Source organism: Pteropus vampyrus, unplaced genomic scaffold, assembly GCF_000151845.1.
Source record: "Pteropus vampyrus isolate Shadow unplaced genomic scaffold, Pvam_2.0 Scaffold56, whole genome shotgun sequence".
Lineage (NCBI taxonomy): Eukaryota > Metazoa > Chordata > Mammalia > Chiroptera > Pteropodidae > Pteropus > Pteropus vampyrus.
In genome coordinates, this window is record NW_011888837.1 from 3,253,618 (window position 1) to 3,280,674 (window position 27,057).

At 37.5% G+C, this 27,057-nt stretch overlaps 1 protein-coding gene across 1 annotated transcript in view; it reads left to right on the forward strand.

Annotated features, from left to right (window-relative positions):
* Positions 1 to 5,540: 5,540 nt before the first annotated feature.
* BTC (betacellulin) overlaps positions 5,541 to 27,057 on the forward strand; it is a 41,594-nt gene continuing 20,077 nt past the window's right edge. The window contains exon 1 of the mRNA XM_023530904.1: positions 5,541 to 5,749. Coding sequence (XP_023386672.1) covers positions 5,686 to 5,749 — 64 coding nt within the window. The 5' untranslated portion in view covers positions 5,541 to 5,685. The remainder of the gene's footprint in view (positions 5,750 to 27,057) is intronic.

Below are 27,057 nucleotides of genomic sequence, written 5' to 3' on the forward strand. Positions count from 1 at the left end.
TTTGCAAATACACCCAAAATTCCAGTTGCTTTCAGCTAATGTTCATTTAGTTATCTGAAAATAATTTAAGCAATTATAAAATCTAACATTTTCTGCCTACCCCAAGACCTATTGACATAGAGCAGGGATTACAAAAATCTACCATTACATTTCAGGGATGTGTCTCAAGAAGAAAGAAGAGTTAATTCTATAACAAAAGAATAATTCATCCCATGCATTGTGTTTCTCTTGAGAATTGAAAGGAGTGGTCCTGAAAATGTAATAAGCCTAAAGATTCTCCTGACGCCGGGGATGCTGGAACTTAATTGATTTGTTTTTTTTTCTTCCACCTTGCTCTTTTCCAACCCACATCCCAGAACCAAAACACTACTATAGATGAATAACCTCCCACAGAATTGCAATGAAAAAATACGTCCACTAGTGGGCCAGGTTGCAACACAATCTCATAAGTGGAAGGGCACTATAGGTAATACAGCTCGGTCTCTTCGTGAGACCCCATATTCTAATGATTCTAAAGCCAATTAAGTAAGAAACTACAAGTGTTACTGCAGGTCTGTGTATGTCAAAATCTGATTCTAAGAGCTTTTTAGCAAAAGAGATCAGAAGTAAGGACATCTTCCTTTGATCATATGGACAGACAGATAAGTAGTCGTCATCTTCTTTGGGTCATATGGATAGTCAGATGAGTTGATAGATTCTCCTGAGCCAAAATCAGGTGGAGGAATACAGCAGACACATAAATTATTTTGTTTAATATGGAATTTCCCTCATTCACTGAGGTGAAAACTATTGGTGCAATCATAGTTCCAGTAACACCTCCATTTGACAGATGAATTAATAAAACAGCATTGTACTCTAGTCTTTCTGTAAATGATTCTTCTCAAATCAAAACAGGTTTTGTGATGCCTTTGTGATTAAAACTCTTCAGATTTGAAACATTAGGTTTATTTTTCATAAAATCTTCAGTTGAGATAGTTCTAGTAGTCATTACAAATCTATGTAATGATTTTGCAAATGATGTTAATATTAGCGACTCTTCTGAAATCAACTCTACGGGTCACGTACTATTACTAGTAGTGTCTGTAACCCTTGGTTAGAGACATAGTCAAATCTCTGTATAACATTTAAAAGGGATTGTTCGAAGTCGAGAGAGAAATCCCACAAGAGTCAACAAGAAAAGAGAGAAAGGGAAACAAATACTTAAAAATTCATTGACCCACTCTGAATATCTGACCTAAAAAAGGAAAGAACTAGTACACGGAAGAGTTAAGTGGTCATGGAAGTTTGAGAAAAGTTTCTTCCTACTTGTGAAATAGAGCCTAAGGCTTTCATCTTCTGTCCTTGGCTTCCCAGCATCTCCCCAGCAAGGCTTTCCTCATTTTACAATCCTCTTAAGCCAAGAGGTGAAGAACAAAGTTATGTTTATGGGATAATTTTCCTTTTTATCTTGCAAATAATCTCCCTGAGACAGGGGAATATAAATTCAAGATGCCCTTGAAGAAGTGCAAAATTTGACATTTATTGTATTTGAGGAATCTCTTTTGTCTTACATCCAAGCTCATTTCCGATAAAAAGGTGAAAAGGTGGGTTACTCCAGGAAAAGCAGAATAGATTTCACAAGTGTACCTGCTAACCCTCCTGTGCTGCTAGAATATGCTTACACGGGGAGGGGGTCAATCAGGCCTGATTAGCATGTCTTTTAACCTGGAGCTGACAGAAGTGGACCTTCATTTAGAGCGGCACTTTTTCATTCTATACCTTTCAAGGAAAAAAAAAAAGAACCCATGTTGAAGTGTGAATGTATTTGCATATATTTAAAATTACTCATAGCTGGTAGGCAGACAAAGAACAATGAACAGAAGGAAAACTTGTATTTCCTTCATTTTAAAGAGTGCACACCACGGAATTCTTATGCCTATGAATGCTTCTTTGCTCATTTTCCTTTGCTGGTTCTTCTCAGCTCCCCCAACCTCTAAATTTTGCAATGTATTGGGGCTCAATGCTTTCTCATCTCTTCTCCTCTCTCCACTTCCTTCCTCAGTGTTTCTTGGCTTTAAACGCGTTTCTGGTAACAATTCCCAAATTTATGTTTTCATCCCAGATCCCTTCCTCGATGCTAACTCTATTTGGTTTCTCATTGGCATTTCAACTAACACTTCCAAACTGGAATGCCTGATTTCTCCCCTCATTTACTGAGATGATCTTTTCTCATCTCAGTAAATGGTATCTACATCTCTTCTGTTATTTAGGCCAAAAATCTTGGAGTCGTCTTGATTTCTATATCAAATTCGTTAGATAATCCAATTGGTCATATTCAGATTATATGCAGAATTATCCCTCCATATCCACTACCCTGATCTAAGCCCCAAATCAACTCTAGGCTGGAAGTAGTCTTCATGGCAACAACCTCTAACAGTTTCCCTTATAGTAATATAACACTGAAATACACTGAATAATTTCCTATATGCAAGATTTTTGCCTTAGAGATATATAGCATTATAAATCATAAAAATTGTTCAAATGATTACCATCCATCACATTTTATAGATGAGGAAACTGAGGCTCAGAGAAGTAATTTGTGATCCAGGCATTCCATGGCACGGCTTCAATTTGAACAGAGTGAACAGACTCTAAAACCAATCATACATAATATTCCACCTCTGTTGTCCCACCCAGAGGACTGTCTACACTGATGGCAGTCAGGGATCATGTAAGTGGGGATGAAGTCAGTGTGGCAGATGTATCAGGTAGAGATGTTCAGGGCCTTGTCATATTATAGTGTTAGAATTATGCCACTTTGGTGCTTGCCTATTTAGTCTACAACTAGGGCCAGCACAAAAGCCCAGATTTTTTCTTTAAATCAAAAGGTTTTTTTTTTTTTTGGTGTATTTATGAATATGGTCAAAGAAAAAAATTATAATGGTGATCTGAAACTCATAATATTACAGAAAACATTATATCTGAGTCTTAGTAAATTTATATTAAGCAGCCACTCAAAAAAGATAGCAAGTTAAATAGATTGAGGCATACAAAAAAAAAGCTCTCTAAAGATTGAAAAAGAAGGTACAATAAAATAGGTAAGGAAAAAAGAACAATAACAATCCCTTTCCCTCAAAAAAAATTAGATCGTAAAACAAAATCACTTCAATACAGCTTTTGAGCAGTGATTTTTTTACTGGTTTTCTTTAGAGACTAATTCAATGTTTCAAATAATATTTGAAAGCTCTCTCTTTCGAATAATTTATAATGCATACTGTTTATCATTACTGTAAAACATTATTTTTAAAGTCCTTTATCATTCATATTTCTTTTCATTCACATGCTGTTATTGAATTAAATGTTAATGATCCCAAGGAAATCCTCCTATACCACAGAACACCTTAAAGTCATAATCTGGATAATGTAGGCTGACCTAGAATGTATATATTCCGAAATTTTCTTTTCTATGACCATATGTATGTCTGTTTATGTGCTGCGCCCCACAAATAATCACAAGCTTATATTGTCCTGTACAGAGGAGGGAGAGGGAGTGTTCCTGCTGAAGAGTACTCTGTGCGGGAAGGGTAAAGATTGATGCTTACAGGCCCTCCAAAAATTCGCGTAAGCTTCATACCAGATTTGGGAGGGCTGGTTTTACCTGCCTAAAGCTGGCACAGGCAAGACACCATTCAAGCAATCTCAATTTATAATCTAAAGCATTGAGACACACCTTCTTACAAGAACGAGCCCCCAGGAAGGTCAATTCTCACCATCTACTCTTCTGAAGTTAATGGTTGGATTCTAGATTTACCTCCCCTCATGAGTGAATGAACAAAGAAAGAGAGAGAGGAGGGGAAGGAGGAACAGAAGGTGAAGGTAGGAGGAAGAGGGATACGAGGAGGGAGGGAAGGAAGGAGGTTGCTTGACCTTGAAGAGATTGCACCTCCAGTGTCAGGAAATTTGAAAGACATGTTCTCCAGAGTACTTATTTTATTTGTGGTAGTAAATAAAGCCCTTAGGGAAGGTTATTAATTTATCTGGCCTATTTAGTATATTAAATTACACTATTTCATTCTCTAGTGGCCTGAAAAGTTAATTTACCATTTGAATGGCATGAATGATGAATACTTACACCAAATCTTGGCACTTTACAATACTCAATAAAAATTAAGTATTTTTTGTTTAAGTGTGCTTTATTTTCTATTAGTATCAATGGAAAGGAAGATAAAATAGTAATATTCTGTTGCAGATATCAGGACTGCTACTGGCTAGGATGTCATCTCAGAGTGAAAGATGCCTTAACATAGGGCCCTGATCAGAAAGGAAGAAGGAGAGAGGGAAACAGTGCCAAAGCCTTACCTTCTTGTTCTCCTCTTTTTATCTGGGTGCAGTAATGGTCTATCCCACAACCTTGGTTTTCTCTAAACCCCATGCGAGCCCTCTCTATCTGTCATGTGGGGGCTAACATGGGATTCTGAAAATTAACAGCCGATGTTTATTCTTCTGGATGGTTAGGTAACTTGGAGCATGAAAATGATGTAGACTGGTTTTAAAATATCACTTTTGGAAGAAAAAAGTGTAATAATTTTTCTTAGGGGCAAACATCTGAATGGCATTTCATACGTAAATGAGTGTTACTGGGCTTTGGATGCTATAGAAATACAACTTCTGTTCTAAAAGGGCATGAATCCACATATTGATTTTGCAAGAGGAATATAGATCCTACTGTAAAACAGCTGTACTCTTTAGTTATTGTGGAGGCAAACATATTAATCACATAAGGTAACAGTGGTTGCTGCTTTATGTCCTTGAAAGCTGAGAGGATGCCTCTGTGTTCCAGAAAGTGTTTGGTGCAGAACCATCAGATAAAAGAGAAGGTGTAATGAAGTAGAGACAGCACTTGGCAAGCCGCAGGCAAAAAGCCTTCTTATTTTTACAGATCCAATAGAGCAAATGAATTAAATAAATAACTGAAAATACAATGAATAAATGAGTAAATTGATAAATAAAAATATAAATGAAATTGCTAAAGCAGTTCTCGGTGAGCCAAAACTCCTGGATATCCAATACATGATATATGTAAAAAAGGTTTGTAAATTGTCCAACGTGTGAGGTTAACCACAGTGAACAACGACTCTGGTCCCTTCAAGGGACCAGCAACAAGCTGAAATAAAGGAACTTAGAATTCCAGGGCATCTTTGTGCCTCTGGAGTTCAGCGCAGGCCTGCAGGCCCCTTCGGGTACATCTGACACTCCTCCAGTGCATTCTTTCCTTGCTCCCTCCCTACCTGTTTACTCCCCAAGGCAGAAGGGCAGGCAAAGTCAGGTGTGACCCAGCAGGTGGAGCGGCTGAGCTGGCCCAAAGGCAGCCCCAATATGAACTTGACTGTGGGTGTGGGTGTGGGGTAATTTGGGTGGGAACAACCTGGACACTACCACCATGAAGTCCTGCGCCTCGTTGGTGGGGTGTGAGCGAGAATAAATACGAGGCTCTCTCCTCCCAGCAACACTCCCGGAGCCCGCCGGCCTCCGCCCTGGGTGTTTGCTTGCCCTGTAGCCAGGGTTCCAGCCTGAGGAGTAGTTTCGTTTCCTGCTGGCTCCAGGATTAGTTTCCAGGCACCCCCTCGAACGCCCGAGGCCTGGGAAAGGGGCGCAGGAGGAGGCCGGAGACTTCCAGGGGCTGCGCGGCCCCGCAGCGCGGGGTTGATGGACCGGACCGTCCCCCGCAGCGGCGCCAGCTCCCTGCCACTGCTCCTGGCCCTCGCCTTGGGTAAGTGGCCGCGCTGGGCACTGGAGACCCAGCAGAAAAGTCTGGGGTGTAGACAAAAGGAGGCGAACCCTGATCCTCGCTAGCAACTGGTCGCGAGGGCGCACTGGGGCTGACAGGGGCGGGTCGGAGAACTTGGACGACTGGAGAGCGCAAGGTTAAGGGTCGCGCAACTGGGCACCACCTGTTAGGGCTGTCCCAGGGCGCCTGCGGCGGCCAGAGGGCGGAAGGAGGGGACGGCGGGGCGGGGGCGCCTGCTCGTGCTGCAAACCTGGGCGCAGAAAAGTGGACCTGGTGCTCGGGACAGGGGTGGCCTTGAAGCCGGGTGGGCGCCGTGCCGCGAGTGGCTGGGAGGGAAGTCCACTAAAGAAGGAGCATGGGAGACTGGAGCGAGCAGGGGGTAACCTGAGAGGAATTGGAAAGGGAACTTCTTGGCTTAAGATGCAGACGGGGAGCGCTGAGCAAGGTGGAGAGCCATTTGCCTGGTGTGTGTGCGTGTCTGCCAGAGGTAGGAGGGGCAGGACCCCTGGAGACAGCTGGCTCATGGCTTGGGAACGAATTATTACACCCATTTCTTGCTAGGGCAGTTGGGAGGAGCTAGAGGAGAAAAGACGACACATTCTGAGACCTGAATCTCCTCTTGCTGATAGGGAAGCGAAACAAGAGGAAATGACATGTTTCACTTAGGTCATTATCCATGAAATACACACATGATTTACTTGGAATACAGTCATGTGCCACTTAAGGAGGGGATGCAGTCTGAGAAATGCCACCTTAGGCGATTTCCGCATTGTGCGAACATCATAGCCTGCACCTACACAAGCCTAGCCCACTGCACACCTAGGTTATATGGTATAGCCTAGGCTATCAGCCTATATAGCATGTTGCTGTATAAAGCAACAGAAGTTTAAATCAAGCACAAGAGATTTGGTAACCACAAGATGTATGAAGCTGCAGTCTGAGTAACATGGCATACTGTTTTACAGCAAACTTTTTTATAAGTAGCAAGAGTACACTCGAAAATAAAGATAAAAACTATAATATAATAAATACATAAGCCAGTAACATAGTTGTTATCATTATCAAAATTATGTAATATATAGGATTGTATCTGCTATACTTTTACAGGACTGGCAACGCAGTGGCTTCGCTTATACCAGCACGTCACAAACTGTATATTATTTCCTATTTTAAGGAGAAATTGTGGAGGGGGTACTTTTTTCACTTTGAAGGTTTAATCTGATTTGTTAGGTTAAGGACCACTAGGTGTGATCACCTGGTGTAATGGGAGAGTAGCTGGTGGAAGGGGTACCAGGATGCTTGGAACTCACTGGATGCTCCCCTCACCACCTTGGGACACAGTGCTAACAGAGAGAGAGAGCTGGAACTTCGTGTGCGGGACGGGCAGTGGGGGGGGGGTGGGGAGGTTTATGCAGCTGGAAATAAGGTGCTTCTGGCTCTCCAATGTGGTAAGGTAGCAGAAAAATCCTACTACTTCAAGGCATTTCCTCTGCATCGTGGTCCTTTTGAAGAGGGTGAGGGGAAGGTAAACTAGCAGTATTTTGTAGTCTTAGCTAGGCTGAGTGGTAGGGACACTTGGGCTTGGGGCATTAATGTGGGAGGAGGAGAGTCTTCACAGATGAAATGTCTACAGCTTAAAACCTGGGAAGGGCTGTGATTACTCTTCTGGAGGTAAAAGAAATGGAATCTAAATGGAAACTTTTGTTGGTCGTGTCCTTGGAGTAAGAGATGGTAGTCAAAAAGATGATGTTGCAATCTTGGTTAGAAATGGATCAGACTTAAGACTGTGGTTAGAGAGAAGGGACTGATTTAACAAATCCTGCAGAGGAAGAAGTCAGGAATAATTTAGTGGTGGAGTGATTTGGAACCTAAAGAAAAGCAATGGGTCTGAGAATTAAGCCCAGAAATAGTACTGGTGCTTTGCCAGTACCGATGAAGGTGGCGTCCTCTTCCTCCACCTTGTCTGGCCGACAGTCAAAGTATTTACTGAGAATCTGCTACAGTCAGCAAGATGCTAGAGTATATGGGAATGGGGTGGGATGAAGACTCAAGAAGATTCCTAAGACATCATTTCTAAGATGTGATTCCTGCCCTAAAAGATGTTACGTTGAATTTGGGAATACAAGACTAACGAATATGACACAGTAAGTGAAAAAATCATGAAACCAGGGAAGTGAGAGCTACCTCCTACCTGAGCTTCCATAGTGGGGAGCGGAGTGGTGGAGAACAGCTGCAAGGAGGACAAGAGTGGGTGCCCTGAAGCTTGGGTAGGATTTGAAATACTTGGGAAGAGAGGTCTGTGATAGACAAGGGAAAAAGCAATTAGTGAAGGGTTGGTGATGTAAATAAGACTGCTCTATTGGAGAGATAGATAGGCAGTCAGCCTGCCAGGAAGTAGAATTTATGAGAGGCACACAGTTTATGGCGAGCCAAAAAAGCCATATTAAAATATGTGGGCATGAATCAATAAACAGGTAAACACACACCATCATAGGTCTTGATTACAGGGGTGATATAATGCAAACAAAGATTTAAGGAGATAAATTTGGCAGTGAGGTGCAGCTTGGGAGGATGGGAAGGCAGCTGTGTGCAGAGGACCCGATTGTCTCAGAGGTGTGATCCAGATGTGAGCTCGTTCAGGCCTGGACTCGAGTGACGTGCCAGCAGCAATGTTATGATAGAAATGATTATTCCAGACTAGTAGACAATCTTCCCTCTTTACTATTGCACAGTACTTTATTTTTTTCTCAAAATCTGTCAAAAGGCAGAAATGAACAAATAAAAAACTCTTATCTAGTGCTAGTGTATACTCAAGGTGACCTAAATGTACAACTGTCCTGTTGAATGTTTGGCTTAGGGAATTGAATTTAGACTTTTTAGATCCCCTAAAAGCTCCACTCCTTGCAAAATGCCAAAGGATGTAATTTGTTGACATTGGTGTTTCCATAAAGTGGTTCTCTTTCTCTCATGCACACTTCACTTTTAAGTCTCATTCCTAATTTAAATCACATTATTTTACTAGTTTTTGAAAGGAATGTGAGCAATGTGCTGTGTGATACACTAGTGTGTGTGTGTGTTTGTGTGTGTGTGTCACAGTGAAAAGTGCCTTGAAAACTGGCACTGAGCAGACATGACACCTGCTTCCAACTCTGCCATTCCATGGCTCTGAGATGCCTGTAAGTTACAACTTTCTGAGAATTGTCTTTCTCATTTGTAAAATGAAGGTTGCTTTAGATGAGACTAAGGTTTTTACCAATTTGATATTATACTGATCTTTAAAACAACATTTCTAATGGGAAATTTAAGAGAAAAATCTTTTAAAAGTAGTATTTAGCTTCTATTTACTTTGTAATGGGATCTTTGTTTCATGCAAACTTTATCATCACAGAGACAATCAAGGACGCATGATTAAGAAATATGGAAAAGGGACAATAACTTCGTTTAAAGTGTTTTTTTACCTTAAAGAAATTGGAACATTCTCTAATTCTGTTTTCTAGTTTCTCTCATCCGCTTTCTATATAACACTAAAGCTTAAATTATAATCAGTGATAAAGGGGGAAAATGTTTCTGTTAAAAAATGAGTAAATTTTAAGATCAAAAATATGTTCTTATTAAAATCTAAAACACTAATATTTTAAGTTGGTTTTAAGTTCTGCTCGAACACAAGAATGTATTCATGCTGTAATATCTAGCTTTCAAGTTTTAAAGCAGGTGGTAGAAGCAGGTAAAATTCCCATTGTATAAATGAAGTAACTGACGCCCCAAACACTGAAAGATTGGCCTCTTCAATTGTACTTTTGGCTTGGAAGAGCATTGAGAGTTGTTATTTTTTCCTCTTGAAAAACCTTAGGTTTCACAGGCCACACTTTCATATTAACAACTGTTACAAATCAGTTTTTGCTACTGCATCCTTCTAAGTTGTTTTGTGGAAATTCCCACATAATTTTGGAAGACCCCAATACTACAAGCATATTTGGTAGTGCCCACTTGAGGTGGCCTGCCGATGCTTGGCCTGCCAACGCCTGGGCCAAAATTGAAGGTGCAGAGGACAGAGAGCACTTATGTGTGTCCCAGAGGCCCAAGCCTCTGGCACTGCCTTATTTCTGTGGAGACTGCTCACCCCAGTATTCCTGTTCTCCTGAAGTCCACAAGAGCCCAGTGGGAAAATGTCATCTTGTTTTTTCTCACTCTTTTTTCGCAGTCAGCTGTATCCCATGTCACCCCTCTGATCCATGAATTACGCTTGTAAGCATTGCCATTAGGATCGGCATCTTTCCAGGAGAGTCCAGACAAGCCAGAGTATGGGCTGCATGCAGTTTAGCCTTAAGCCATGATCATGATACACTTCCAAAATTGCTCTGACAGACTCTTGGACCTACAAAGAATTCGTAGTCCAGTTGGTCAGGAGTGCTCCAAAGTACAATTTAAAAGGAAAGCAGTCTGATTAAAACGGGTATACTTTCTACTGCTAATGACTGCTATTTCCCTAGACATATTTGTTTCATAAAAAAGAGAATCTTGATAGCTCAAATGAATTTCTAATTGCTAGAATTCAAAGAAATAAGTCAAGAATTTTTTAGATGATTGAGTAGAGATGGGGAATTTAATCTTAATTCACATCGATTAGGTAATAATCTACTTTGATTATCAGCAAGGCTAAGTAAAATAGCCATGGAGTACTTATATTCATTCTTTACATTTTTTAAGGATATGGAGTATATTGTTTACCTGACCTATAGACTAGAAGCATTAATTCCAAAACAGAGGCAAAAAAGTATAACAATGTTTGTGTTCAGCCTTCTTATTTCAAAGTGTCTAATTTGGTTGTATAACAGGCTGAGTTACTAATAACATTTTCCTCTTGGCAAAATCATGTATTTATTAATTCATTTAGCCTTACTTACTTGATAATGTCATGTCAGAGGGCCTCTAACTTATGTCATAGGACCTCTTTATTGGGAGTGTAATGCTAATGGGTAATGGGTAGCTATTATATTTTTCAGCAGGGGAAAAATACAGATCATGCAGTGGTTTAAATATTGGTTTTAGTGTGCAGAGTGAATCAGAAAAAGAAACACTAATATAATTAGAGTTAAGCAAAGAGAACACTGCTGTTAACTAGCTCAGAAAATCTGGACTAGGCAATGAAGAGAAAGAAATACATTTAACAAATATTTCTAAGCGAGAATTTATAGAATATAATGACAAGTTGTTTGTAGGTAAGGAAGGAGAAAGAAGTAAAGCTGTCTTCAAGACTACTAACCTGAGAGAGAAAAGGAATTATGGCACCTATGTGACTAAGAGCTGCTTTTTCTTTCTGTGGGTATCTGAACTGTCTTAGAGACATTCAAATGCCCTATGAACATTTGGAAATATAGAAGCTGACTTCAAATTATAGCAGTGGAACCCAAATCTGATTGTTCTCCTAAGGAATGTAAAAAGTACAGGTTATCAGGCCTCTCCCCAGACCTACTAAAGTCTGGTTAATATGTTCCTACGAATCTAACTTTTTAAAGACTCTCCAGGAGAAGAAAAAAATGTTCCTTACAGAATAATTGCAAATAAGATCTGCAGATACTGCTCCTCTCATAGGTGGAGCTTAATTCCTTGCCCTCTTTGAACCTTGGCTAGACTTAGTGACTTGCTTCCAAAGAATAGAACATAAAAAGAAAAAAATAATAATAACTACAGCGTACAAATCTGGCAAACACTGTTAACCAAGTGGTCAGGGTTAACATCACCAATGATGTCGTATAGATATCACATACCCTTCATATGATGTGATGAGAGGAATACTTTTCTGTAGCGTTCACTCTAAAAACCCAAAAACCCTGGTCCAATCATTATAAAAACATCAGACAAACCCAAAACTGAAGGCCACTCTACAAAAAAGCTGACCAGTATTTATTAAAATTGTCAATGAATTCATAAATACAAGGAGAATGAGGACCTGTCACAGATCAGAGGACACTAAGAATTGACACAGAAAAAAGACATTAATGGAAAATTGGTGAGATCAGAGTAAAGTCTTGAGTTTAGTCAATAGTAATGCATCAATGTTGGTTCTCGGTTTCGATAAATGTACTGCTGTAATGTAAGAAGATAACATCAGAGGAAATAGAAGTGGGTGAGGGGTATATGGGAATGCTCTGTACTTTGCAACTTTTCTGTATCTAAAATTACAGATCCCTGGCTTTTTAAGTTTGCTTTACAATATTTCACTTTTATGAAAGACCTAGATTAGTAGGTTCTAATTTCTTTTGCTAAGTGAAAGAAGTGTGAATAGGATTTTTGCTTTTGTGAAAAAACGTAATAATCTAAACTAGTGTGCAGCGTTTGTTTTGCAGCAGCCACTGTAGAGGCAGCGTGCACTCTGGAAGAGTGCCACCAAATTCTTTCCTCAGGAACTACATGCAGCATCTCAGCATCAACCTGTCATAGTTTTGAATGGTGTCTGCTAGCATTTGTGTTTTATCTTGATTTATTTTGTGCATCCATTAGCAAAATGTATTCCGAGGTAACTGCTTCTTCATTTTATGCCATTTGAGGTTACAAAAGTTTTCATAGGAACATTCTACTCTTGGATAGTGGGGGGAACCTGTATTACAAAATAAAGTTTATTGTTTTTCAAAAGCTCTAAATATTTTATTGACTAGCCAGTTTGTACAATCACCTAGTTAGAAAATAAGCCAGAAAATATAAATGAATAATTGAACCAATTATCATTGCAGGATCTAGCACAGTACCTAGAACACAATAAATCCTCAATAAATATTTGTTCAAATACTGAGTCCATGGATATTTTGTGAGATTGAATAGCATTATTAAAAAGGAGACAAAAGCAAAATCATAGAGATAGAAAGTAGAAAGGTTGTTTCCAGGGGTCAGGGGAGGAGGAAATGGGGTGTTATTATTTCGTAGGTATAGATATTCAGTTTTACAAGATAAAAAAATTCTGGAGGTGGATTGTGGTGATGGTTGTACAACAATATTAATGCACTTAATACCACTGAACTGTGCATTTAAAAATGTTTAAGATAGTAAATTTTGTTATATGTATTTACCACAATAAAAAATATTTTTAAAAAACATCAAAAAATATCTGAAAAAGAAGATCAAGAGGAGAGTATTTATTTATGGTGTGGGACTCAGAAAAAGAGCTGGCAGAGTTGTATGAAAAGGAAAAGATAATTCAGGAAGCCAAGAGTGGGGGTGAATTGTAGGTGGAGATTTGGGAAGGTCAAGTCTATGAAATATTGTGGAGATAAAGGAGGCTGAGGCTCGTTAGGAGGCCACTGGTGAGTGAGCTGTGAGGAAATCATTGGTGCTCTTGAAAGACCAGAGACGAGAGATTGGTGGTAACTGAAGAAAGCGCACACACACACCCACACGCGCGCACACACACACCCACATGCGCGCGCGTGACTGAAAAAATAGGAGTGCTGGATAGAAAAGAAAAAGTTTTGGTTTATGAGAGCCAACTTCAAATAGTTGAAAAGTTGTCTCAACAAAGGTTTTTCTCTGTTTAGTTCAGAGGGCATAGCTTGGATTAATGAACACAAACTCCAGGAAGACAGCTCCCATCTTAATTTAGGAGAAATTTTCTTCCAAGTAGAGCTTTGAAAAATGGAATCAGCTGCCTTGGGCTGTCATCAGCTTCCCGTGCTTGGATATGTTTGTTGGATTGCACTTACAGGAAATTGTGTAGAAGTGATTCCTAGGTGAAATAGGAGGTGTTCTTACGTCTCTAAGAACCAAGGGTTCGTAGACCTCTAAGAACTCAAGATGATGCTACTGCACTTTGGAAATGCTTTGGAGGTTGATAGGTAGAGTTTCAACTAAAAAATTTATCAGTAGATTTCTCTGGGAAGGAAAAAATAGGCAGGGCACTTGGAAAACCAATGGTAAAGAATTTTTTTTTTTAAATAAAAAGAAAATAACTTGAGCTTTCCCCCCACCCCCAAGTTGGATTCAGTGGCCATGCCTTCTCATATTTCTTATCCCTGCATATGACACCAATTCTAAGTCCTCAAGGCTCAGTTTTTGCCTTAACAACTCTGCATTCCTTATATTTTACCATCTATTAGGATAATAATTATCAATTGAGATCTAATTGTAAAGAGAAAACCCCCAGCATAACTGTAATTGATAAATTATGTTAACAAAAATTTCAAGTATTTCAAAAGACACATTTCTAACATTGCCATCCTATGATAAAAAATATCTGTGAGAAAATTCTCTAATTATTTTTACATAAATGACAATTATCCTGTCATTTATAATTAGGGTAAAAAGAGTGACTAGAAGTGTGACTTGTATTGAGATAAAACTACAAACTAGAATAATAAACTATTCTTGTCATTTGCCTTTGCAGAAGCATAACAAAAGAAACACATCCCATTCTTTCTTACTGGTTTCTATCCAACAATATTCACCACTATTAAATACTTATTGAAATGCTTTTCTAGACTAGTCAGATTCTTTACTGGGAATCTGTCTTTCAGAATGTGGTGAACAGACATTGCAAAGCTTCAACTGGAAAAATATGGTGTGACTATTTCTTAAAGAGTTTTATTTTCATAGGTTACACAAAAAAGTCAATTGAATTACTTCGCAGTCACACCATACACATCAAGAAGGCCATCGTTTCTTAATTCTTCTTTGTGTAATTTTTCACTCCAACTGGGCAGCTTTACTTATCAAGCTCATTTCTGTGTCATTGCCGCTGGTCCAGTTTAGTTCCCAACTTCTGTGAAACTTTCCCTACGATTTCTTCACTTAACACATTTCCTCTTTTTGGAATTCCAGTAGAATTTATTTTCTGTATACCTGAAACTTAAAATATACTGCCTGATATCTATTTATTTGTTCATTTATTTGTATATCTGGCTCTGCAAATAGTTTTATCAATAAAGGTAGTAATAGATTAATGTCAAGTTAATCTATTGGCTTACCTTAACTTTTTTTAATTAATATTCATTTTTATTTTTACCAATATAGTATGGTTTTTAAAAATTCAAATAATATTTCACGGCAGACCCTGCCCCAGCCCTCTACACTCTCGATTTCTACTCTCCAGAGACAATTTCTTTCTTATCTTTTAGCTATCTCTTCTGGGATTTATCTTCATATTTCTTAATACCTTATAGTACTAGTTTTTGATTTTACTTCTTGCTATAGGAAATAAACTATATATTTATACTCCAATGCCCTATCATAAGCACATATATTATTTCTTCATTCTCCATCCTTCAGTATATCACCATCACCTCACTTAGGTAAATTAATTTTATTATATTGACCTTGAGCATTTTATTTATAATTGATTCAATTAGCATAATATTACATTCTCTTTTTTATTGAAATTAGGCATTGTCTCTTTTTCCATGCTTAAGTATCTGCATTCAAGTATCTATAATTAATTTATCTCAAACTCTCCTCTTGGTATATTGAAACACATCAAGTAGCTTATAAGTTTAGTTTTATTTATTATATTTTCTTATTTTTTTATATTTTTAGGCTTTCAAGTAACTTTATCTGGGCAGCACACACTTTGGGCATTAAAGATGGGTTGACAACACTGCTAGAAAACTACCTGTGGCAATCATCTCCCAAGCTCCACATTTTAGCCTTGTACAGCCTTTGTAGACCTTGAAGTGGTTTAGCCTGAGGTCATCACATTGTGGCTTGACCTTGTATCTTTGCAAAACACCTGGATCTATTGGTTTTGAGATATACTTTCTTACTGTGCCACCAGCATCATCTGATGGCACTGTCCACAGTTTATAACGATGAACAGGCTTGGTGTATTTGCAGACCCTTTGCAATCCCATAGAGATGACTGATCTGGGAGGGCCATGCAGTCAATTAGCCAAAAGGTCTAGCAAGGTCTGAACAGTGCAGGGCTGACCAGGGCAGCCAGACTCGTCTCCCTGTCATGATGTGGTGAGCCTACCAGTCAAAGATGCAGCAATTCCACTTGCATACTTTGCACTCATAGGAGCCCGGCCTATACACAAGTGCTCAGAAAATGATCCAATTTCTTAGCTTTCAGTCTGTGTCTCTGGGTATTTCATCCTTGGTCCCTGGACAGCATGGTGAATAAAATTCAGAAACCTGTCGTCTGCAGGTTCCTCCAGGTTATTGTGCCAAGACATAGGCTTTCTTGTGATTGTGCAAACACAATAAAATCCTCCAGGCCCAGATGACTTTTCATGTTAAACCTCCTAGAGATCATATTAGATGCTTTCCACTCTTCACTCTTCTCCACCTTCTTTGTCACCAGTCTTGCTGTTTGCTCTTTGGTCACAGACCAAGTTCCATGGATAGAAGCCAATTACAAATGTAGAGGCTTATGCAGCCTGACTGATGAGGCAAGGAAGGAAAAGGACAGACTCAATAGAAAAGGGAACTTGTTAAAAGTGTCTCTGGTACCCTCCAAGCTGAATGTCAGTTATTCTGTTATCACCAATTTCCTTTGTTCACCAGGTCAGGCTGCAAGCCATCCACAGTCCCGGAAATTCTGAACTACACCAGAACTGTCCCACTAGTAGGCAAACCATCTCTTTGGGATGATATTTGTGAATCTTCAGGATGATATTTGTGCATCTTCAGGTCTGGCTAGGATGGCTGGAGTGTTGGCAAGGATCAGGGTCCAATGGACTAGGAAGAGGGACTAGGAGGAGGAGTAGGGGCATTGATAGAGTAAAAACAGGGAAGGGAACCACGATGAACAGGATGGCAAGTGGATGGTCTGAAAGGAATAGAAGAAGAGCTGGGTAAGAAAATCCTTAAGGTAGGGTAGAAAGGGTTGTTGCTAGTCAGAGGGGGGAAACCAGTAGGGCAGAAAGCTGACAGAGGTGAGTGGCACTGGGGAACCAGCTGAGAGCCAAAAGAGTGAGGAGACAGGTCAGGAAGCTGGCTTACAAAACGAGGTCTTGAAGGAAGTGGAGTTGGAGGCTCAAGTTTAGATAAGGAAATTCGAGGTAGCTTTCTTTTCATTTTTCCAAAACACTACTCATCTAGTGAAAATAAGTAACTGAACATAAGTTCTGATGCATCCACCAATTATCTCACATTCTACCCCTCGCATCATCCTATGACATAATGCCTGTTGTGAAACGTACATACAGCTCTCTTTGGAGTAAGCCATTAGGTCCCACTAACCAGAGAAACAGTCCCAATTTCTAAGCTGAAGAGTGATCATGGGAAATAACAAAGAACAGAAATGGAGCTGTACTATCAGTCTTTATTCCTTTTGAGAACATATAGTTATGCCCCTCAGTTGGCAAAGATTGATCAAAGGGCTAAGATAGAGTTACGGGGTTGGTACCTAGAAGAACAGATCTGAGGCAGGAATGGGCAAAGTGAGAAGTCAGTGCTCCCATCTATTTAATTTACTACACATTTTAAAGGACTTTCACATTATTTATATTACCCCATTTTACCCATGAAGATACTGAAACCAGAGAGGAAAGTATATAGGAAGGCAAAAACCTTAACTCTCTAAGGGAAATTCTGGAATTTCTTCCAGATTGGATAAACATCTACTTCAAAACTCTATGTTCTTTTTATACCATTATTAAAGTTTGATGACTGTTTCCTCATGGGTCAAAGGCTGTGTTATTGGTAGATGCAGAGACCCACTCCACTATTCCTCCTGACTTTACACTCAGATAATTCTCCCTGATAACAAATTGTTCTTTTTCCTTGTTTCTTTTGGCCTCCTCTCTTTGAAATATGATGGCAACTCAGTGAGCACACAAGCTTTTCGTTTAAAGTATTACGGTGTTTGACTGTCTAATCTGGTCTCATCATAAAGGAATGAGAATGAAAAGGCAAATTTTGACAACTAACGATTTCCAAGAAATCTAGCTATAGGATATTATGGGGTCCCATTCAATTTAGTAATTTTTTTCACAGATTTAATAATGATCACGGTGGGAGAAAAAAAGGTCGATTTACTGGCAAATTATTATTGTGGTATTGACAGTTTTCAAATGTATGAGTTAGTTTATGTAGGACAAGTTGTTAAATTACTTCCATCTCTGGGCTTTAAAAACATAAGATTGAGGGGCACTTTTATGAGTTAAGGCAAAATGATATTCATCATTCTTAGACTTTCTTAAACAGCAAGCTACTGTTTCTACCATTTAGAATATAATTTTACATTGGAGAAGGAAGAAGTTCATATTTTACTTTCCTAATTTTGAATGGACATAAGCTATTTGTAAGAACCCTCTTTTTGTTTCCCTCCCCTTGTCTCTGCTTCTCCTCTTGTCCCTGAAAATCTAGAAGCCTGTCTTTCAATTTTTTCAAGCAGTTCTCCAGGTGGTGTGATTTGAGAGACCTTGGAAAAACTCCCTCCTTGTCCTGGAAACTGGCTCTCTGTGAGATGTCCTGATGCCTCAGATCCTCACTGTGTTGGGACACGAACCTCGTGCACCTCTTAAGGCCCCTTCAACTACCTCCTATGTCTCTTGCTCAGCTCTTCACCCTTACTGGGTTGCCTTTCTTTTTGGACTTGGATACAACATTGCGTCCCAGGGCCTGAATTCTGGCCTCCCATTCACCAAGGGGATAGAGACTGAGGGAGTTAGCACCCACTGGGGGAGCATTTTGCCCAATAGGAAATGGGCGATGAAAGTGATTGGGACAAATTCTTCCTTCATTCTTTTCCCATGGACTCATTCAAGCTGCAGTCCCTTTTTGAACATTTTACAGCCCCTGTATGAGTGAACATGTCATTTGAGCAAATTTCTGTGTCTCTGTGGTTCACTTTGGAACTCCTGCCCGGCATGATGGTCAAACACTTTGCATTGCTTTGCCTCCTTCTATTCTTCATTTCCTTTTTTCTCTCTTTGCAAGTCTGCTTTGAATTCAAATACATTTAGAAAGGGAAATATGTTAAAGAATCATGGCCTATTTGGGGAAATGTTGAAGTGGTATGAGGATACTACTTCATTCTGGAGTTTCTTCCAGTTTCTCCTATAGGAGGACAAAAGACAACAACATAAAAAGATAGGAAAAAAGTTTAAAAAAATGATAGGAAAAAAGTTAACAAAAAAAGATGAAGAACACCGTGTCAAACTTCACCTATTTCATAGTTTTTGTCTCAGCCAACCACAAGCCCAATGTTAAACATCATTTCCACCCCCTAATATTTTTCAACTCCGTGTTAGATGTGATCTCTTTTTGGATTTGGAAAATGTTCTCTGTGTACTATGCATACTCAAGTTTCTCTTTTTATTCTCGACAATAAAGATAGAAAGGGAAAATTCCCTAGATGCTTATAGTTTTTACTCTGAATATTGATTTAAACTTTAAAATCTTTATCAACTTTATTGTTCCAAAATTGGAGACACGATTTATAATCCACTTGGTTTAGATAGTACCATCTAAGATCTGACTTTATCTGTTGTATTTGTGTTACTGAATCACTTAATCTACTAACTGAATCAGTAATCCCATCTGACATAAACAATAAGCTGAGTCACTGGCAGAACTGTACTGTGAATACAAAGAGCCATACATGCTGATGATGCCGTATTTCTATTAATTGGTTGAAGCACATTCGCTTCAAATCTTTTTTAAAAAACACTAGAAAGAAACAGCATGTGGAAAGACCAACATACAGTTTTGCTTCACTCAGTACATACTAGAAATGTAGTATGTACTATATATGTATGTGTATTTTGTAGTTTATTTTGTAAACATTTTATGTACAAATCAAATCACATCACAAATGTAGAAATTCGTCAACATCCACTTATAAGAATGAGAATCTACTGTTTTACCAGAATAATTAGAATTCTTTTCTTTTACTTCAGGCCTCTCATAGCTGCTATTTTGTTGAGTGACTACCCTGTGCCAGGCATTACCAAGGTTAATAATTCATAACTTATATTTTTCCATTTCCTTAAACACATAACTAAATCTTTACCACATAAGTTACATATTATGGGCCTTGGTTTATGCATGGGGACCCTTGCAATTCAATGCCGACTAACTGAATCATAATCACAAAGCTAGTGATTAAAACATACATCCAGAATTCATATCCAGCTCCATTTGCCTCCAGACATATCCTTTTCCTCTTATTCTATACTATTTCCCTCTAAAATAAATGAAATGTCAAGGATTTGACTTTGAAATACTCTTCTAATTTCTGGTTATATTCATAGATTGATAAATTCTCCTTTGATTTACAGTTTGATTTCCTAATGGAAGATAGAGTGAGGTTCGAATCCTAAAATAAGATTACTATGAGATAGGAAATCACTGAGTTTAGTAGATACATTAAGAAATCTAAAAAGATGTCCTAAATTATCAGAATATACATAAATGGACAACTTGTGATAATGTTATATTTATTTTTAAAATATAAAAAGCACTTGGCTCTAAAAATGGAAAATTCAGCTCAGAGATGAGGAAAATACCAACTATATGACTGTTTAGGTTGGTTATATTTGATCTTTTTAAATAGTTGACCCAGCTGGTGTATGACTTACCTCAGCATTAGCAGTAACTTTGAGACAGTGGGTCATGCTCCTTGTCACGCTATGTGTCTTTCAATGCTTGTATTGTCCCCAGTGACCTCATCCCCCATGCTGGCTGACAGAGATCATCTTAATATATTTCATAATTTTTAATTTGAGAATCTCAAAGTGCATGAAAGTAAATGGAACTGTGACAAACTCAAGTAGAAATGGGTTTCTTTTCCTTTTGTCTTTAATTTAATGGGTGGAGTTGATATTTAAAAACTAGCCCTGGAAATAGATTCTCAATTTTCAGTCACTTAGCAAATACAACTAATCTAATATTATTTTGTTTTATTTTGTTTTTAATGTTTTGGTGCATCTGAGAAATTCTTTAGGTCATGTGAAGCAGGGAAGTATGGTTGAATGAAAGAATAAGAAATCAGAAAGTTTGTGAAATATTTAAATGATAGGTAAATCAAACACAATAATATTTAAAAGGGCCAAGTATAAAATCTTTTTAAAGGTAAAAAGTAAAAATAAAACATAACAGAACAACAAGAAAAAAGAACAAATAAACCCATAAATATACTGCTTCCACGAAGTACAAGAGATTTAGAAATTTTATCCTATTGTAAGCAGAATAAAACTTCAGTATTTAATGAGACAACCAAAAAAAAAAAAATGCTCATAAGCTACAGGACTACATTACCAAAAATTTGATGTCTACAATGTGGAGGTTAAGAGCCCCACTCTATTCCACTTTTGTCAGGCAACGTGAAATGGCACTTTATTTTAAGCTTACATTTAGAAGACAGTGACAAGGTTTATGAGATGCTCGATGATGTCAAGTAAAATGTAGTTGAAGGAACCAGGATCTTTAGCCTGAGGAAGAGAAATTCTTTCAGGAAAACTTGATAGCTGGCTTCAAATATATAAGAATCTGTCATGCAAAAGAGATTTTAAAGTTATTCCAGATGATTCTAATAAGCAGAGTAAATTTACAGAAAGGCAAAACCAACTCAACACCAAGAAGCATTTATAGAGCTTTAGAAATAGGTGCTTAATAATTTTTTGAATGAATGAATAACTGTGATTGGAAGAATAGATGAATGATCTCACTGAAATTGGATGCATTAGAAGAGAGTGAAGTCTCTACTAAAATTTTAAAGATGGGATTGAAAAATTCTCCCAAGGGTTAATTTGAGGGGAGGTACAAATTGATGGGTAAGAGATTTTAATAACTCTAAGGTTTTTACTAATTCTGATATATATAATTAGTGACCATTTTGAATGAAAATATTATGTTTTCCACATCTGAGTACCATATTTTCTTTTATTTTCTCTAAAATATAATTCATACTTTGATAAAGACAATGATTATTATAATAATGTGTGTTCCTTTTAAAATTCTTTTACTATATTTTTATTTGATTTTTGTTAACTAGATTATGGGATGTACAGGGAACCTATGACTCTTATTTTTCTGGAGGAAAAAGTCAAGATCGTTTGTTAATTAACTCAAGATCACAAATTGAATTAATGACTGAGTCTGGTGATTTTTCCACAATATAATGATACTTTCCCTAATGATTTTTTTAAGAAGTTGAAATTTGAGTCTTTGAGGCTGTACAATTGATTTAGATTAAAACAACAGATTCAAATGAAAGCTGTATATTGGATTTTTAAAATATTAAAAGTTAAAGAGAATTATGATTTTCAACCAGAAAAAATTTCCTCCCAAGGACATTTGGCAATGTCTAGAGACATTTTTAATGGTGACAGCTCAGGAGTAAAGGGAGAGGGTAGTTGGGATGCTACTGGCATTTGGAGGCTAAAAACCTTGGATACTATTAATTATCCTATGATGCACAGGCTTCCGCAGCAAAGAATTGTCCCACCCAAAATATCAATAGTGTGAAAATTGAGAAACCTATCGATGTTTCCCACTCATTAAAGCAGAATTTGGATTTCATTAAACAATGAGATGAGATGTATAGAATATAAATACTTTTAAGTTCTTATTTTCTAAAGATGCTTTATTCACTCAGAATAAAGTTATATTTGCCAAAATTGCTAACTTTGACTGAAAAACTAGTCCCTCTTATCTGCAATTACATTTCCTGCAGTTTCAGTTATCTGCAGTCAACCACAGTCTGAAAATGTTAAATGAAAAATTCCAGAAATAAACAATTTCTGGAATAAATTTTAAGTTGTGCCCAATTCTGAGGAGCATGATGACATCTTGCTGCATCCTGCTCCATCCTTCTCCATCCCATTCAGGCCATCGAATCATCCCTTTATTCAGTGTATTCACTCCATGTATGCTCCCTGCAGGTTAGGTTAGTCACTGACTGGCTTCCTTGGTTATCACATCAACTGATGCGGTATCACAGTGATTATGTTCAAATAACCCATTTTTTACTTAATAATGCCACATTCACATAAATTTTATTACAGTATATTGTTATAACTGTTCTATTTTATTATTAGTTATTGCTAATCTCTTATGTGCCTAATTTATAAATTAAACTTTATCCTTAGTATGTGTGTATAAGAAAAAACATAGAATATATAGGTTTTGGTATCTATGGTTTCAGACATTCACTGGGGGTCTTGGAACTTAATTCTCAGAGGGTAAGTGGGGACTTCTGTAACTGTAGAAAAGGCCCTGCCTTTCAGGCTAAACCTTCCAACCTTGTCTGCCTCTATTAGTAATTAATCCTATAACTTTGGCTTCTTCCTGTCAATTTTATCTTACATTTAAAACAAAAACAAAACAATTTTCTTTTTTTCTGTGTATATTGACTAATCTTTCCCTCTGTTTTTCAATTCAATGTCTTTGAAGAGTAATCCACAATAGTTAGCATACTCTTTATGCCACTAATATTTCTCTAGCAAGATATTACTAGTGCTTTTTGGTTGTAAATCCAATGCATGTGTTTTTGTTCTTATCTTTAATTCTCCATCATCTTTGTTTATACCATTGATCAAATTCTTCTTAGGAAAAATCTCCTTACCTCTGTGGCTGTTCCTTCTCAGTCACTTGAGGACATTTCTCTTTCCATCCCTCCATCATATTGGTATACTTCAAAATTCTGTTCTTAATCAGCTTTCTCTTTTCACAGGCCTGAGAGACACACTTACATGGCATGAAATATCAGTTTATTTTCCATGACTCCCAACTATAGAACCTGTAGCTTTGAGTTCCTTCTGAAGTTCCAGATCTAATATCCACTTAATATCTCCTAGATAAACCGCAGTCATTCCAAATCTCAGAGTATTCGAAGCTGAATTTCTTTCTCTATTCCTGTCTTAACCGCTTTTGGGTGCTCTAACAAAATACATAGACTGGATGGTTTGTAAACAACAAACATTTATTTCTCATAGTTCTGAAGTCTGGGAAATCCAAAACGAAAGCGCCGGTAGATTCTGCACCTGTCGAGAGCCTGCTTCCTGGTTTAAAGACAGACACCTCTCTGTGTGTTCACAAGGCAAAAGGCACAAAGGAGTTCTCCGGGGCCTCTTTTATAAGGGCACTGATCTCATTTATGAAGGCTCCACCTCGTGACCTAATCACCCTTTAAAGATTCCACCTCCTAACACCATCATGTTGGGATTTAGGAATTTAGATTTCAACAACAACAACAACAACAAAACCAGTCTACAGCAATGTTCAACCTGTTTGTCTGCTTGTATACCTTATATGTGATCAGATACCACAATCCAGCCAGTTACTCAAGCCACAAACCCTGGACTCATTCTAAATTCCTTTTCTTTACATCCCACCGTATCATACCAGTTACTAAGTCTTTTATATTTTACTTTGTGTGTATCTCTCTTGTATTCATTTCTTCCCCATACCCAGTGCCACCACCTTGGGTTAGGTATGTCTGACTCAGTTCTATTGGTATTAAAAGAACCTTTCAAACTAAGGAGGAAAAAAGATAATTACTTTTTTTCTCACTTAAAACTTTTCAGTGACCTCATTTTAGCTGCAGTGAGGTCAACAGAACTCAAATTAATTAACACAGCTCTTAGGCCATTTGTTCCTTACCTACTCTCCAGTTTCCTTTCATCACAATACCCACTCACCATCCAGACAAGCTAGATGAGTTGTGTTATTTTTGCCATGTCTTTTTATAAGCTGTCTCTTTTGTTTAGAATGCCCTGGTTAATTACAACTTAATCCTTTTCTTAAAACTTAATTTTATTTTTAATAATTTACTAAATATACATAGATTTTTAAATAATCGTGTAACACTAAAAGATTTCTAACAACAAAGAACGGATTATTGCACCGGACCTTCCTGCCTTTCTACCTCTCTAGAAGTAGCTACTTTTGACTCTTAGGGTTTCTACTGTATTCACCTATGTCCTGTTAAATAATTTACTTGGAATGTCGTTTCTTGACTTGTCAAGTTTAAACTTACCTAGTAAGTTTCTCTTCTCCTATAATTCCAGTATAGTTACTATAGGGGTGATAATCAAAACATTTCAGAACTGACACAGAACAAATATTTATTAATCACAACCAGTTTTCTCACATGGTATATGTGAGCTAATTACTGGCCCTGATTTTGTGATAATTTTTTGTTAAAATATCAGTATTTACATTATTATTACCATGTAAATATTGTCCACTATTGAAACAAATAATAAACTATGATTATGTTATCTTGCTTATGCAATTTTTATTTTCCAGAAATTAATTGATGCTTTAAAAAATCATTTATTCCTCATTAAAAACTCACCATAGTTCTCACCTTCTCTACAAAGACTTTGCTGTTAGGCTGAGCTGATTCTCCATCCTGTGTTACTCCTGCATCACCTCTGTCATGCTTATTACACTATACCTTAAAGATTTGTGTGTTTGTCTTTATTGCCAGAACGTGAGTTCCTTGAGTTCTAAGAGCTGTATTAATTAGTTTGAATTCTGTCGACCCCGTTGTAGCTAAAATGGGGTCATTGAAAAGTTTTAACTGAGAAACAACAAAATTATCTGTTATCTTTGAACCTTCAGTGTCTCATACCAGTACCAAACACAGACTGCTTAATAAATATTTGTTCAATTAGGTATGGATGGAACAGGAGTGTCTTTTCTCTCTGAAGCAGCCTTGAATATTGAGCAGATGGTTTTGTGAGCATTTCTCTGATTTCTGAGTTACTTCACACGAATTACAAGCTGAAATGCCTGCCAGGGTCTAGGCAGTTGAAATAAATGAGCACAGCAAGCCTGATGGAGTCTGTGGCATTTCAGGGTGTCGCTGCTATTTATCTCCAAACAGTTGTTGACATGAAAGTGTTTCAAACCTGTGTTGGTTGCCAGATCTTCTACTTTTTCAAGGAAGCAGAAAAATCCAGGTTTAATATGAACTATCTTGATTCAATTTTAAAAACTATGCAGACCAAGAAAATGGTTCTTCAGGCTAGACTTTGTTCATGGCCACCAGCCTATGACATGAAATTGGTTGGGTGGGAGTAGAGAGACAAGGCACACTGCCCCAGTGCCCTGTGCTTGGGGTCTGGTTTACCCTTGGATGCCTTCTCCTTAGGAGTCCTCTCCAGGGTCTCTCCTTTCACCAGCTGATACCAGAATGTAGAGTGAGTCTTAGCAGAAGAAAGCCTGGGCACAAGCCCCAGCCTGCCAGAATGTTCAGAGGCCCAAGGAAGGGCTTCAATGGAGTCAGAACTCTCTCTGTTAAGTGGAAGTAGAGAAGGAGTTAAATTATAAGTGATAGTAGGAAAGACAATAAGTAGACTAAAAACTGTATACTATGTGCCAAGTCATATTTCTTTTCTTATGTTAATTTATTTAATTTTTATAACCTTGAAAAGGAGATATCGTCATCCCCAGTTTGCAGATGTTGAATCTCTATGAGATTTAAAGGTTTCTTCTGTTTATTTTTTTAATTCCCACCATTAGAACAGATTAACTCCAGAATTAAATCTTCCTGATTCTGCCCATGAAGAAGGCCCATGTAAGGGCTTTTTTAAATGCATTAAACCTGTTTTATAATAATAAAAAAATTGATTAAAATTTTTCATTATAAATTGATATCGGGAGTTTTGAATTTGAAGATTTTGTTGGTTTGTTTATAGATAAATTTATTTATTCTTTCACCATTTGTTGAAATGAATCCATTATGTTCTATGTTAGATACCAGGATTACAAAGATGAATAATGTAAAATTCTTGTGCTTGAGAAGCCTTAAATGATTGTTTCTGTTTTGTTCTAAGTGAGAAAGGATGGTGCTATGTTTTTGTATGAAAAATATTAAAAATCTAGAAATTTGGTGGCCAAATAGCACTTCTTAAAAATTTGAGACACTCTTTTTTTCTTGTTGCAAAAATCAAAATATGTTAGTGGCAATGTTAGAAAGTGCAAATAAGGAAAATTATGAAAAGTCTTCCCCTAACCAGTGTAGGCAACTCTCTATCTACTTACCCACCTTTTAAACTATCTATCTATATATTTTTTAATATTTATCACACACATGCATGCAGACACTCACATAGATAACCCAACATTTCTGTTCTGTAGCCTGCTTCTCTTAGAAATTAATTAAATGTTTGAAATTTTTTTTTTATGGCTGAATAGCATTTTATTGCATGAAAATAGTTCCATATATAATTAATTCTCTATTTAAGTAAATTTCTATTTTTTTAAAATAAACCATGTCATATAGAGAATTTTTATAGCTAACTCATTTTATGTGTCTTGAAGTATTTCCTTAGGAAAAATTACTAGACATGAAATTACCGGATTTAAGCATTTGTACATTTTTTAAAGCTTTTTGCTTTTAGCACATA